The following is a 12,709-nucleotide window of genomic DNA, read 5'->3' as shown; positions in this document are numbered from 1 at the left end:
CTTGTTCTGGGGGGTTTTCTGAACCCCATATTTACGCCCTGAACTCCGAACATTAATATTCATGTAAAAAGGCATACCTCAATTCAAGCTTAAACTGTCCTGACCAAGAACATGCTGCAAATACATTTGCCCCATTCGCCTACTTACCTGGGGTACTGCACTGCTTCCAAAAATCCCTTTGAGAATGGCCAGGCATCGGCCAACAATCACATCATCACTTATATTTTCCATGATACCAGCAGCTTCTCCTGCCACTAGTGCCAACAGTATTGGAGCTGGGGAAACAGAAAGCATAATTCTAGCATTTTCCCACAGACTTTGCCTCAAAAACTTCCTTATCGGGCCTCACCTTATTCCTAGGACTCTGAAATCTGGTAAGACACATGCAGCACCACTCAAATGCAGAGAGACAAGTTATGTTTCTGAAACAGTGTACAGAACTCTTGTTGCCAGAGTGAAGTAAGACACACAGGCACCTCACTGCTTCTAACTTGGCAAAACACAGCAGTTATGAAGATGTATTTTAGACCTTGCTAATAAAAGGGAATTATTAAGCATCCCTTTGTTTTGGCACAGAATTCTGAACCCTGACTACCTCAGATAGCTCCATGACAATAGCTACACGTTCCTTTTAGCCATCCCAGGCCTGTCTTCGGTCACCCACCTGGTGAGTACACAGCAGACTTACATGATAGGCACACTCCTAGAAGAGGGGGTTAAAAAGATCAACTATATACTCCAACAGAGCAACAGATACAAAACTACACAGATGATTATTACCTGTGATAGAAGTTATGAAGAAAAACATAGGCTACAGGGGAAGGAATACAGGGATTTAATTTACATTCAGGGCAGTGGAGATGTGTGTGTCGTGGAAGTCTTTGCAATACATTTAGGTCAAGCCCTGTATGCTGAGAAGAGTAAGACAGGTTAGGAAGGAAGAGGGGCCAAGGGGATGGGAGTGGGGCGAGAAGCAGCCCCCACCCAGGTCTAGACCACAGTACACGCAGAGGCCCTAAAGCAGAAAACAGCATGGTGCCTTCCAGGATGTGAGAACAGGCCAATGTGTCTGGAACCTGGGGATGGACAAAGCAGAGATGAGCTAGATAACGAAGAACCTCAGTACAGGCCAAGATAAGGAGTCTGAACATTTTCTTTCAGCAGTACAAAGTCATTAAAAGAAGCAGGAATATCAGTAGAAACTACTGGTAACCGTCCAGGAAACAGGTAAGAATGGCTTGGACTGGGAGGTAGGCAGTAGAAGGAAACAGCTTTGCAAGAGACTGTAAGGCTGGCACTGACAGGACTTGACAGCCTGGGTGGGAAGGGAAAAGACACGCTGCTGTTGTCAGAAAGCAAGGTGCTCAGGGGACCGGGTGCTCTTCTGTGAAGTTAGAGGCCCTGGGGTGTGAAAGACCATTCACCATTGGGCCATGAGGAGTAATGGAAAGAACTGGGGGTGGGAGGCAAGCCAGTTAGCCGACGTGTCCACACTGATGAGGCCTTACTGTTTTTATAGCCTTTTCTTGGAATGAGGTGGGGTACAAATATACTTTCTTTAAGTCTACATAGAGTTAAGTCCAATTACAGAAGAAAACTGAACAGGAGGTAGGAATTTGGTAAGTACATTCTAAGGGAAGTAATCCAAGAATCAGGGGCAAGTCAGCCTGAGAATGAGGAACGCAAGCTTCCCCTGGTAGGCAGCCTCCCTGGGCCTGTCCCTCCAGTCTGAGTGAACCTCCAGTAACCTGGGTGTTCAGCCAGTCACTGTACCTAGTGCCTTGTTCTAAGGCTATTTCTCCGCTTACTGTGTCCCCACTAAGTTCTGAGTTCCCTGAAGACAGGTACTTTTTTTTCATACCCCAGTACCTAGAAGATATTTCTGGAATTGTTTGTTAATTAAAAAGAGAAGGCGTATATATTGAGAAAACCCAAAGTAACTCAAATTCTATATTCCTATAAGGATATGGAAAAGATTAAAATTAGAAGGCATTTACCTTTATAGAGATTCCAGAAGAGGAAGAGCTCACCCCTGCTGGCAGTCGTACTGCCAACATGCCCAAACAAATTGACACTTGGATCCCAGAACACCCGGTCAAAACACAACACCACCTGCCACAAGAAAGAAGCACATGAGCTAGTGACAGGGGCCAGGTAATACTGGCTTCAACAGAGCTGGGCCTCGACCTCTTCAAAGTCTCTTCTCATCTGCTTTCAAAGTAAGCCCAGAAATGCTTATTGTAAATTATTTAGGATGACATTTACACCCCCCTCTTTATAGGCCCAAGTTTGTGAAATGGCCCCATAAGGGTAAGTCCATATGAACAGACACTTGACGATAGACTCAGGCACTGAAGAGAATCAACTGACACTCCTCAGCCCTGATGTCACAGTTGAGAATATAGCCAAACGTCCAAAAATGCAAGGCCCCCTCCTCACCAAGTAAACGACTAAGATTGCTACTTGTGTATCCGATCTGCAGACACAAGTGCCTCGGGCAAGTTACCTTGTTAAGGTTGCCAAATCCCATCCTTTGGACCGCAGATGTTTTCCACTCAGGAAGAGGTGGCACAAACTGAACAGCTGGTGGCTGCTGCTTCAGCACACCCAGGGGAAGGGTACAGAGAACTGCATCGCATTTATAAATAAAGGTTTGACTCGTGGAGCGGGTATTCACAGCTATCACTTCACATCCTGGAGAGGGAGGGTGGGTGGGGAAAGACAAGTGGTGATGAATATGGCACTGAATATTGAACATTTAGTACACAACAGATGGACATCCATCTCTCAATTCTTATCTTTCTATTTTCATTACCATCATGTTTCACGTAAGAAAACTGAGGTAGAGGTGAAAGAACTCATCTAAGGCCACACAGGTAATAAGTGTCAGAATTCAAACCCTCGTAGTCAACTTCAGAGTCCTCGATTGTCACCCCAACACTACCCTCCCAATATATTGGTGATCTAGACTAACGAAAGCACCTTACCATTTATTCAAGTTAAGTACATTTAGACCAAAAATAAAGAGTAAAATGCTCATCCCAATAGAACCAATGTCTTCTGACTCTGGTTAGCTGCTCACTATTAGCCAGCAGAAGAATGCTACCAGAAGACCGTGATGCAGATCTAGGGGAGACGGCCTCAAAATGTGAAGCATGCTGCGCCTGAGAACGCAGTGAGCCTCCGTCTGTCAAGGCTGACCTCAGGAAGGGTACTGAAATTACGTTAACATCATTTTCCTCATTTGTTTTTAAATGAATGTCCATTTATATTATATTATATATATCAAAATAAATATGAAAGCTCAGTACATGCTAATTTTCTGTGGCTGCAGAACTAGGGGAAAATGGCACAACATCTCTTCTCACCGTTCTCTGCCTGCCTGCAAAAGGCTCAAGGCTACAGATCTCAGCACTGTCACCTGGAAGCTGCCTCTGATGGGAAAATTAAATGGAAAACTGTTTCACTGGTTCTTAGAAAAAAAAATCTGTGGTGATCTCAGCAACTCTAAGGAAAGGGGCCACACAGGGAAGGCTGATGCCTGCGTCTCCATTTCTCATGCTTATAGTCACACATGGTTCTCGGAGAGGGAGGTGACTAGCTATCTTAAGGAGTTCAAAATGCAACAGTGCTCTGCACTTTACATTAAAGGTAGTCTCAAGCCAGCAATAATGATGAGCATTGAGCCTATCCCCATAGCAAGCACAGGGAAACTCCATCTCTGAAGTCAACTTATTAGCAGGACTGCTCCAGAACTAGGAACGATACCTAAGTGAATTAGCCCAGCTGAATAAAAAAGGCCAAAATGAATCCAAAGACCAAGATGTGGGTGGTGAAATGTAAGGAGCAGATCCTACTGGAGCCCAGGGGCCAAAATCCTAGTATTTTAAATGTACTGAGCCAAATTAGATGCAAACTCACTGGCTCACCAAAGCTGAAAACTTTTTGAGCACTGACATGGTGCTCAAAGGAAATGCTCACTGCAGCATTGTAGATTTCAGATATTCTGATTAGAGATGCTAATATCCAACTAGTTCATGACAAACTGGAAACTCTAAAACTTGCTTCAATTTCCTGTTTTATAAAATGATAGGGTTAGAACCACCAAAGACTCCATAGGTTTGATTGTCTGTAAATGTCAATTTTTACCTACAGTGTCATAGTTTAAACACACTATCAGGGAATGTACCTACTAGGTGATACCTAACAAAGATCAGTCCTGTTTCAGGAGAGTTCTATCTTACATTCTGGAAAGCAGTGACGTACCTGAAGCCGTGTAGCGAACCTGTCGCACTGCTGTATTCAGTTTAATGTCTAGGCCTTCTGCTAAAGCCACAGGCACACATGAGTAACCATTCCTCACCGTCAGGTGGCTGCCAGTGAACTCAAAGTCATCATCCTAAAAAGGAGAGAAGAGAACATATTTCCAACCTTTTCTTAACCTGTATCATCTGCACCTAGTTCTGTAAAACAAACACAAGCTTGTGGAAACAGTCAATATTTCAAGGCAAACTAAAGAACAAATCACTCAGTATTCAGCTACAGTTATCAAAGGAAACCGCAGGAAAAAGAGAAAACACCAAAATGTGTCTAAACACACCCACACAACACTCTCTCTCTTTTCTTTCTTTCATATATATATATATATATATATATATATATATATATATATATATGAGACAGAGTCTTGCTTTGTCATCCAGGCTGGAGTGCAGTGGTGCCAATCTTGGCTCATGCAACCTCTGACTCCTAGGTTCAAGTGATTCTCCTGCCTCAGCCTCCCAAGTAGCTGCTGGGGTAACAGACACGCCCACCACCCAACTAATTTTTGTACTTTTAGTACAGACAGGATTTCACCATGTTGGCCAGGCTGGTCTCAAACTCCTGATCCACACACCTCAGCCTCCTAAAGTGCTGGGATTACAGGTGTGAGCCACTGCACCTGGCCTTCCCTGGATAGTATTTATCATCCCAGTCCAATACTGCCAAGTCCTGATCTTCTACGGTGGTTAGGGTAGGGAGGTGGTAGGGGGAACTGATGATCCAGGAAATTCAGGTGATTAGATATCATTCAAGTTTATTCATCTGGCTTTTGAATATATTACAGACTTGAAGGATATCAGGGTCACAGTCCTGATTACATTTTGTTACCTGAGAGCAAAATCAGTTTTTATTCTTTAAATTTACAGGTTTTAAAAAGTTGAGGGAAGACTTCCAAAACTAAGTCTGTCAAACTAGATGAAGGTAATCTGGGATCATAAAGAGTGGCTCAACAGAGTCCATGCAGTGAAAAAGCCAAGATTTGACCTGGAATTTACGAATCCCCAAAATGATCTTATTTCTTTGAATTTATTGAAAATGTTCTATATAACTTTTTTTTTTTTTTTTTTTTTGTAAGCTAGTAAGGATTTCTAATTTCATGAAATTCTTGGGGAAATTAGATCCAAATACTGGGCTAGCAGCAACACTACTTCAGTTGAAATCACTCATTTAAAATTTAATACTATTACAAATAGACACATTTTGAAATATCAAATGATAAATCAATGACTAGAAGGGCCTAAATTAGTATTTACATGAAAAACCATAAAGGAACTGGTAGTTCTGCAAGACTTTACCTCTGACAAGTCCAACTCTTCAAATACTAAAAATAGCAGTTTTATAATCAGATGATTAGGAAGTCAAAATAATTTTTTTTTTTTTGAGATAAGTTTCACTCTTGTTGCTCAGGCTGGAGTGTAGGGGCATGATCTCGGCTCACTGCAACCTCTACTTCCCGGTTTCAAGTGATTCTCCTGCCTCAGTCTCTCAAGTCGCTGGGACTACAGGCATAAGCCACCATGCCCAGCTAATTTTGTATTTTGGGTAGAGATGGGATTTCACCACGTTGGCCAGGCTGGTCTCAAACTCCTGACCTCAGGTGATCCACCCACTTTGGCCTCCCAAAGTGCTGGGATTATAGGCATGAGCCACCATGGCCTGCCTGTCAAAATAATTTTTATTATGAAAATGTATAATGTAAATTAAAATATATAAGTAAAAATATAATAATTTACTTCTATACATTTTTTTTTTTTGGGAGGTGGGGAGATGGAGTCTTGCTTTCTTGCCCAGGCTGGAGTGCAATGGTGCAATCTCCGCTCACTGCAGCCTCCACCTTCCAAGTTCAAGTGATTCTCATGCCTCAGCCTCCCAAGTAGCTGGGATTACAGGTGTGTGCCATCATACCCAGCTAAATTTTGTATTTATAGTTGAGACAGGGAGAGTTTCACCACGTTGGCCAGGTTGGTCTCAAACTCCTGACCTCAACTGATCCGCCTGGCTTGACTCCCCAAGTGCTGGGTGTACAGGAGTGAGCCACTGTGCCTGGCCCATACAGTCGTAAGTCAGGCCGAAGTATCAGATACAGAGACTGGTCCAAGAAGCCCTGTGACTTCTCACTTGAAGAGTAAATCACACTGAAATTTAAGAAAACATGGGAAAGCCCTGCCCACTGAGAACTATAAACATCATTGACATAAATGAAAAAGCATTTTTGGAGAAGTATACTGTGTTTAAGGATAAGAATACTCAATATTAAGAGGGCAATTCACCCTAAATTAATCTAGAAATTTAATGCACTCCTAATCAAAATCCCAGAAGGTAATTTTTATAGAAACTGACAAGTTGATTCTAAAATTGTTATGGAAAGACGTAAAACCTTAAAATAGCCAAAACAATTTCAAAAATGAACAAACTTGGAGAACTTACAAGACAGTGTGATAGTGACATATGGATAGACAGATAAATTAACAGAAAAGAGAACCTTAAATACTCATGCTTACATGGCCAATTAATTTTCAACAAAGGTGCCAAGACAAATGAAGAAAAGGATGGTGCTGGAATGATTACATAGCTACATGAAAGAACACGAACCCTTCACTTAGCTTTCATATACAAAAAAATGAACTCAAAATGGATTGCAGAGCTAAACCTATACAATTTCCGGAAGAAAACACAGGATAAAATCTTTGTGACTTCAGGTAAGACACAGATTTTTTTCAGGATACAAAAAGAACATGGTTTAAAATAAAAAGTTTAGAAATAGGACAGGGAGTCCAAGGCAGGAGGCTCACCTGAGCCCAGGAGTTCAAGATCAGCCTGGGCAATGTGGGGAGACTTTGTCTCTACTAAAAATTTAAAAACATTGGCCAGGTATGGTGGCACGTGCCTGTAGTCCCAGCTACTTGGGAGGATCACTTGAGCCCATGCAGTCAAGGCTGCAGGGAGCCATGAACATGCCACTCCCAGCTGGGCAACAAAGCAAGACCTTGTCTCATATAAAAGAAAAAAATTCAAGTAAAAACTTTTACTCTTTGAGACAGATTTAGAAAATTAAAGGCAAGCCATAGATGAGAAGAAAATAGTTGCAAAACATAAATCTGACTAAGGACTTCTGCCTAGAATTTAAAGAACATAATAAACTTCAAACTCAACAAGAAGACAGACTTTAATAGGCAAAAGATCTGAGCAGACATTTACTCAAAGATGACATATGAATGGCTCCTAAGCGTGCTCCACATCACCAGTCATCAGGGAAATGCAAATACTACTATACCTATTAGAATGTCTGACATTTTAAAAATGGGCATTACCAAGATTGGTGAGGATTTGGAGCAAATGGAATTTTCATACATTGCTGGTGGGAAGGCAATTTGGAAAACAGTTTGGAAGCTGATTTATAAAGTTAAAAATCTACTTTCCACAGTACTGAGCAATTTCACTCATATTTACTCAAGAGGAAGACATGAACATTCTTAAGCAACCTCATTCATTAGCAGTCAAAAAAGGGAAACAATCCAAATGCCTATTAAGGCACCAATGAATTCTACTAAATAATAAAAAGGAACAAACTACTGATATAAGCAAAAAAAAGATGAATCTCAAAACTTCATGCACATCTCAAAAACTACACTAAATGCAATACATCACACACAAAAAGCTATGTACGGTATGATTCACTTTAAATGAAACTGTAGAATAAACAAAATTGTAGTGGTAACAAGCAAATCAGTGGCTGTCCAGGGCCAGGAGCCAGAGCATGGGAGATTAACTACAAAGGGGCAGGAGAAAACTTTTCAGGATTATGGAGATGTTCTATATCCTGTTTGTGTGGGGCTTATGATGAGGTCTGGCAAATCAATAAACTGTTCACTTAAAATAGGTGAATTTCACTGTATATAAATGATGTCTCTTACTAAAGCTGTTTAAAAACACACAAAATTAAGTGTTTTTCTTACAATCCCTCTCAAAGACATGCACAATAAAATAAACAATTAAGGAAATTTACTTACCTGATCCCAGTGTTTAAGGGAGAGAGTTGAGAGGGGTGTGGCATTAGCAAATTCAAGATTTGCAAAATGCCAATCAAGTATTTGTCTGTCTCTTGAGGAGAGATATACATCACTGCAAAAGTACAAAGGAGCACAGGATTATTAAAAGATATCACTAGTTCTTCACACTTAGTGTGATGTAGGTGATCTCACTAGGTCGGAACCTAAGCCAGGGCTGTGCCTTATGTGAAGAAATTATAAGTAGGATCTTACCTGTCTTATTATATCTTACACACAGCATACAGCATAGACGCTATAGAAAGGATGCGTAGGCCAGACACAGTGGCTCACGCCTGTAAATCCCAGCACTTTGGGAGGCCAAGGCGAGCGGATCACCTGAAGTGAGGAGTTCAAGACCAGCCTGGCCAACATGGTGAAACCCCATCACTACTAAAAATACAAAACTTAGTTGGGTATGGTGGCGGGCACCTGTAATCCCAGCTACTCAGGAGGCTAAGGCAGGAGAATCGCTTGAACCTGGGAGGTGGAGGTTGCGGTGAGCCACTGAGATCACACCACTGCACTCTAGCCTGGGTGACAAGAGCGAGTCTCCATCTCAAAAAAAAAAAAAAAAAAAGGATGGGCAGCATCCTTGAATACAGAACAAAGCAGATTTATGTGGAGGCTGGATGTATATGAAAACATTTCACCAGCATTCACTGTCAAAAACCCAGTGGAAATAAAGCATAATACCTCTCTAGTCCCCAAAATTATGGAAATGTAAAGCAACAGCACCTTCTACTCCCTTAAAAAAGATAATTTCCATCTATTTTATCTTTATCCAAATATCAGTTCTTATGGAGAAAGGCTCTCTCTTTACAAACAATCTATTTAGGTATCTAGGACACATTAAAATATAGAGGCAGGGATTTAGAAACCTCACAAGTAGTCATACGGTCAGGTATTTTCCATTGATTTAACAATTTAAACCACTCACTGACATAAATAAAAGTTCATGGGCCGGGCGCGGTGGCTCAAGCCTGTAATCCCAGCACTTTGGGAGGCCGAGGTGGGTGGATCATGAGGTCAAGAGATCGAGACCATCCTGGTCAACATGGTGAAACCCCGTCTCTACTAAAAATACAAGAAATTAGCTGGGCATGGTGGCGCGTGCCTGTAATCCCAGCTACTCAGGAGGCTGAGGCAGGAGAATTGCCTGAACCCAGGAGGCGGAGGTTGCGGTGAGCTGAGATCGCGCCATTGCACTCCAGCCTGGGTAACAAGAGCGAAACTCCATCTCAAAAAAAAAAAAAAAAAAAAAAAAGTTCACTATGCTTTAGAATTTTCCTTCTAAATCAAAGTGAAAGAATAGTAAAAGCTATCCCTGTAAACTTTTGTCTGTTTTCCTTACCTTGGAGGATTCGCTTCCAATTCTTGAAGTTTTTCTTCTAGCTTTCCTTGTGTTTCAGCTAATTCATCATATTCCTGATAAAAATTAAGTGAATCTGAGTTATCCTGAAGGGTCAGATATCCACCTACTTTCTTTATACCACAAAGTATAAGGTCTGGATCGTATTTCCTCTGCAGAACATGTATAGGAAGTGTGGCTCAGTTTTAGGCTGGGGTTAGATAGAATTCAAGAGATTTCTTTTTTTGGAGACAAGCTACCATTGTGGGCCTGGAATATTAGGGGAAGGCAGGGAGCACACAGGAGAAAACAATGGAAGAAACATACTAGTGTGCTACAAAGTAGAGATGAAAGATCATAGCAAGGACCATTTCATGAGCATCCTATGTCCCTAGCATCGGGTAAGTACTTCATACATAATTTCATTTAAGCTTCACAATTACCCTTCAAGGCAGGTATTACAATTATGCCACAAATGAGACAATTAAGAAGTCCAAGGTAACATGGCTTGAGATACCAAGTTAGGGATTTGAATCAGACAGTTGGACCCCAATGACTCTGAAGTCCCTCCCTGTTTATTACTGTTATTCTAAACTGGTAGGGCTAAACTGGTATTTCAGATAAAATGATGAGATTATTAAGACAGGGTAAGTATCTGCAGGACAAGCAGGTCTTAAACCAAGCTAACCCATTAAGTTCCCATGGTTCCGTATGTACCAAACCGTCTTCACTGCACTGTAGGCACTTGTGATTGGCTAGCGGCTCTCTTTTCCAAAATTCTCAGATCTGTACTATTTCTTAGGATGTCAAGTAAGAAGAGTTAGGCCTGTATGTGTACCACACCTTGCATAGGGCGGTCAGATCCCTGTGTTTGCTTTTCACTAAGAACTCGGCAGTAATGTCTCTGGGTGGCTTTACTTCAGATGCTTCTTTGTATTGCTGATGAAGTTCTTTAATTTTCTCTTTCAAATTTACCATCTAAGAAGGAAAAGTACAAATTTACCATTCCAAATAGTAGTGTAGTTCATGCATATCACATGTACCCTTAGTTTTGGCTCCTCAAAACTGCTATCACAACAAAACAGGCTACAATGCAAGGTCCTTAGAATTCTTAAATACCTGTTCTAACCTACATCATTGCATCTAGGAAACAGGAAAGAAATCTTATAGGGCTTGACATAAAGGTACCACAACTCTATCTGGTAAGTAAGATCGGTGCTGTCTTCTAAAATGAACAAGAAGGACAAGGAGTGTCCCATTAATTTAAACAAACAACAACAAAAAAAACCCAGTGTTGAAATAAATTTAATCTCCACCAAAAAGAAACTCTTGCTAATGTAATTTAAACTTATTTTGGAAAACAAATTGTCATACTGTATTTTTTAAATATGCAAAAGGTCAAATAATTTTTTCCCCTAAGAAACGGAGTCTTGTTCTGTCACCCAGGCTGGAGAGGAATAGCGCAATCTCAGCTCACTGCAACCTCTGCCTCCTGGGTTCAAATGATTCTCCTGCCTCAGCCTCCCAAGTAACTGGGATTACAGGTGTGTGCTACCATGTCTAGCTAATGTTTTGCATTTTTAGTAGAAATGGGGTTTCACTATGTTGGCCAGGCTGGTCTTGAGCTCCTGACCTCAAATGATCTACCCACCTCAGCCTCTAAAAGTGTTGGGATTACCGGCGTGAGCCACCTGGCCAAAGAATCTTAAGGAATCATTCTTAATGTTAGTTTTTTTCAGGCTTCTGATGATACTGCACAGGAGAAGAGTGACAAAGCCTGAGACTGGGCACCATATAGGTATCCTGCCACTTGGTAGTAGTTTTTTTTTTTTTTTTTGAGACAGAGTTTCGCTGTTGTTACCCAGACTGGAGTGCAATGGCACGATCTCGGCTCACCACACCCTCCGCCTCCTGGGTTCAAGCAATTCTCCTGCCTCAGTCTCCCGAGTAGCTGGGACCACAGGCATGCGCCACCATGCCCAGCTAATTTTTGTATTTTTAGTAGAGACGGGGTTTCACCTTGTTGACCAGGATGGTCTTGATCTCTCGACCTCGTGATCCACTCGCCTCGGCCTCCCAAAGTGCTGGGATTATAGGCGTGAGCCACTGCGCCCGGCCCCACTTGGGGCAGTTTTTAAATTTCATCCTTACCACAATCCACGAAGACTGTGAGCTGGAGACCTCTTCATTAGACAGGATGAAGAAATGAGGCATAGTGAGAGTGAGGCAAGAGTCCAGTCACAGGCACACCCTGAGTATGCACCATAAAGGACCCCTCCAGGGGCTATTTTCTCTCTAAGCTGATGTGACCTTTGTAGCTAGCAGTGTGAGGAGAAACAAATGATTGGACTTTAATGCTCTGGAGCCTGGGGCTCTGGAAAGTGGTGGCAGAGAAGAGCCCTAACAGTTCTGCCCTGGGTAACAGACGTGGGGGTGGTGGCAATTCAAGATAAATAATTATGCCAATGAACTGGCTGCTGATCTGTTGGTCTTCACCAATGGAAACTTGGCTCCAGTACAGCTAATCCCCTGCTAGTCCTAGAATTCAGCCGAGGACATTGGGATAACTTTAGAATAACTAAACCAAACTTGTCCAACTTGGGGCCCAGGACAGCTTTGAATGCGGCCTAACACAAATTCATAAACTTCCTCAAAACACTGATTTTTTATTATTATTATTTTTTTAGGTCATCAGCTATCATTAGTGTTAGTGTATTTTATGTGTGACCCCAAACAATTCTTCTTTTTCCAATGTGACTGAGGAAAGCCAAAAGACTGGACACCCCTGAGCTAAAGGGGACCAGACACAGAGGAAAGATGATCTGTTTCCTCTGGCAACAATTTATCAACAATGCCACATTGAAAGACTGACATATAAAACAGTCTCTTTTATTACTCATTATTTTCTTAAGAATGAATCCCAACTGTGCAGACTTTCTCTTCCATGGAGGAAAAAATCTCAGGAATGCTTTTAAAATTTCTAAATTAA

At 41.7% G+C, this 12,709-nt stretch overlaps 1 protein-coding gene across 2 annotated transcripts in view; it reads right to left on the bottom strand.

The window, feature by feature from the left end:
• KDM1A (lysine demethylase 1A) overlaps positions 1-12,709 on the bottom strand; it is a 70,979-nt gene that overhangs the window by 1,975 nt on the left and 56,295 nt on the right. For both annotated transcript variants that reach the window (XM_010345466.3, XM_010345467.3), the window contains 7 exons: positions 10,564-10,698; positions 9,724-9,797; positions 8,334-8,445; positions 4,267-4,399; positions 2,507-2,694; positions 1,998-2,112; positions 148-275 (listed from right to left, as the gene is read on the bottom strand). In XM_010345466.3, coding sequence (XP_010343768.2) covers positions 148-275; positions 1,998-2,112; positions 2,507-2,694; positions 4,267-4,399; positions 8,334-8,445; positions 9,724-9,797; positions 10,564-10,698 — 885 coding nt within the window. The remainder of the gene's footprint in view (positions 1-147; positions 276-1,997; positions 2,113-2,506; positions 2,695-4,266; positions 4,400-8,333; positions 8,446-9,723; positions 9,798-10,563; positions 10,699-12,709) is intronic.

Source organism: Saimiri boliviensis, chromosome 11 (assembly GCF_048565385.1).
Source record: "Saimiri boliviensis isolate mSaiBol1 chromosome 11, mSaiBol1.pri, whole genome shotgun sequence".
NCBI lineage: Eukaryota > Metazoa > Chordata > Mammalia > Primates > Cebidae > Saimiri > Saimiri boliviensis.
Note: the sequence above shows the minus strand (reverse complement) of the source record. Positions and strands in the feature narration are given on the sequence as shown.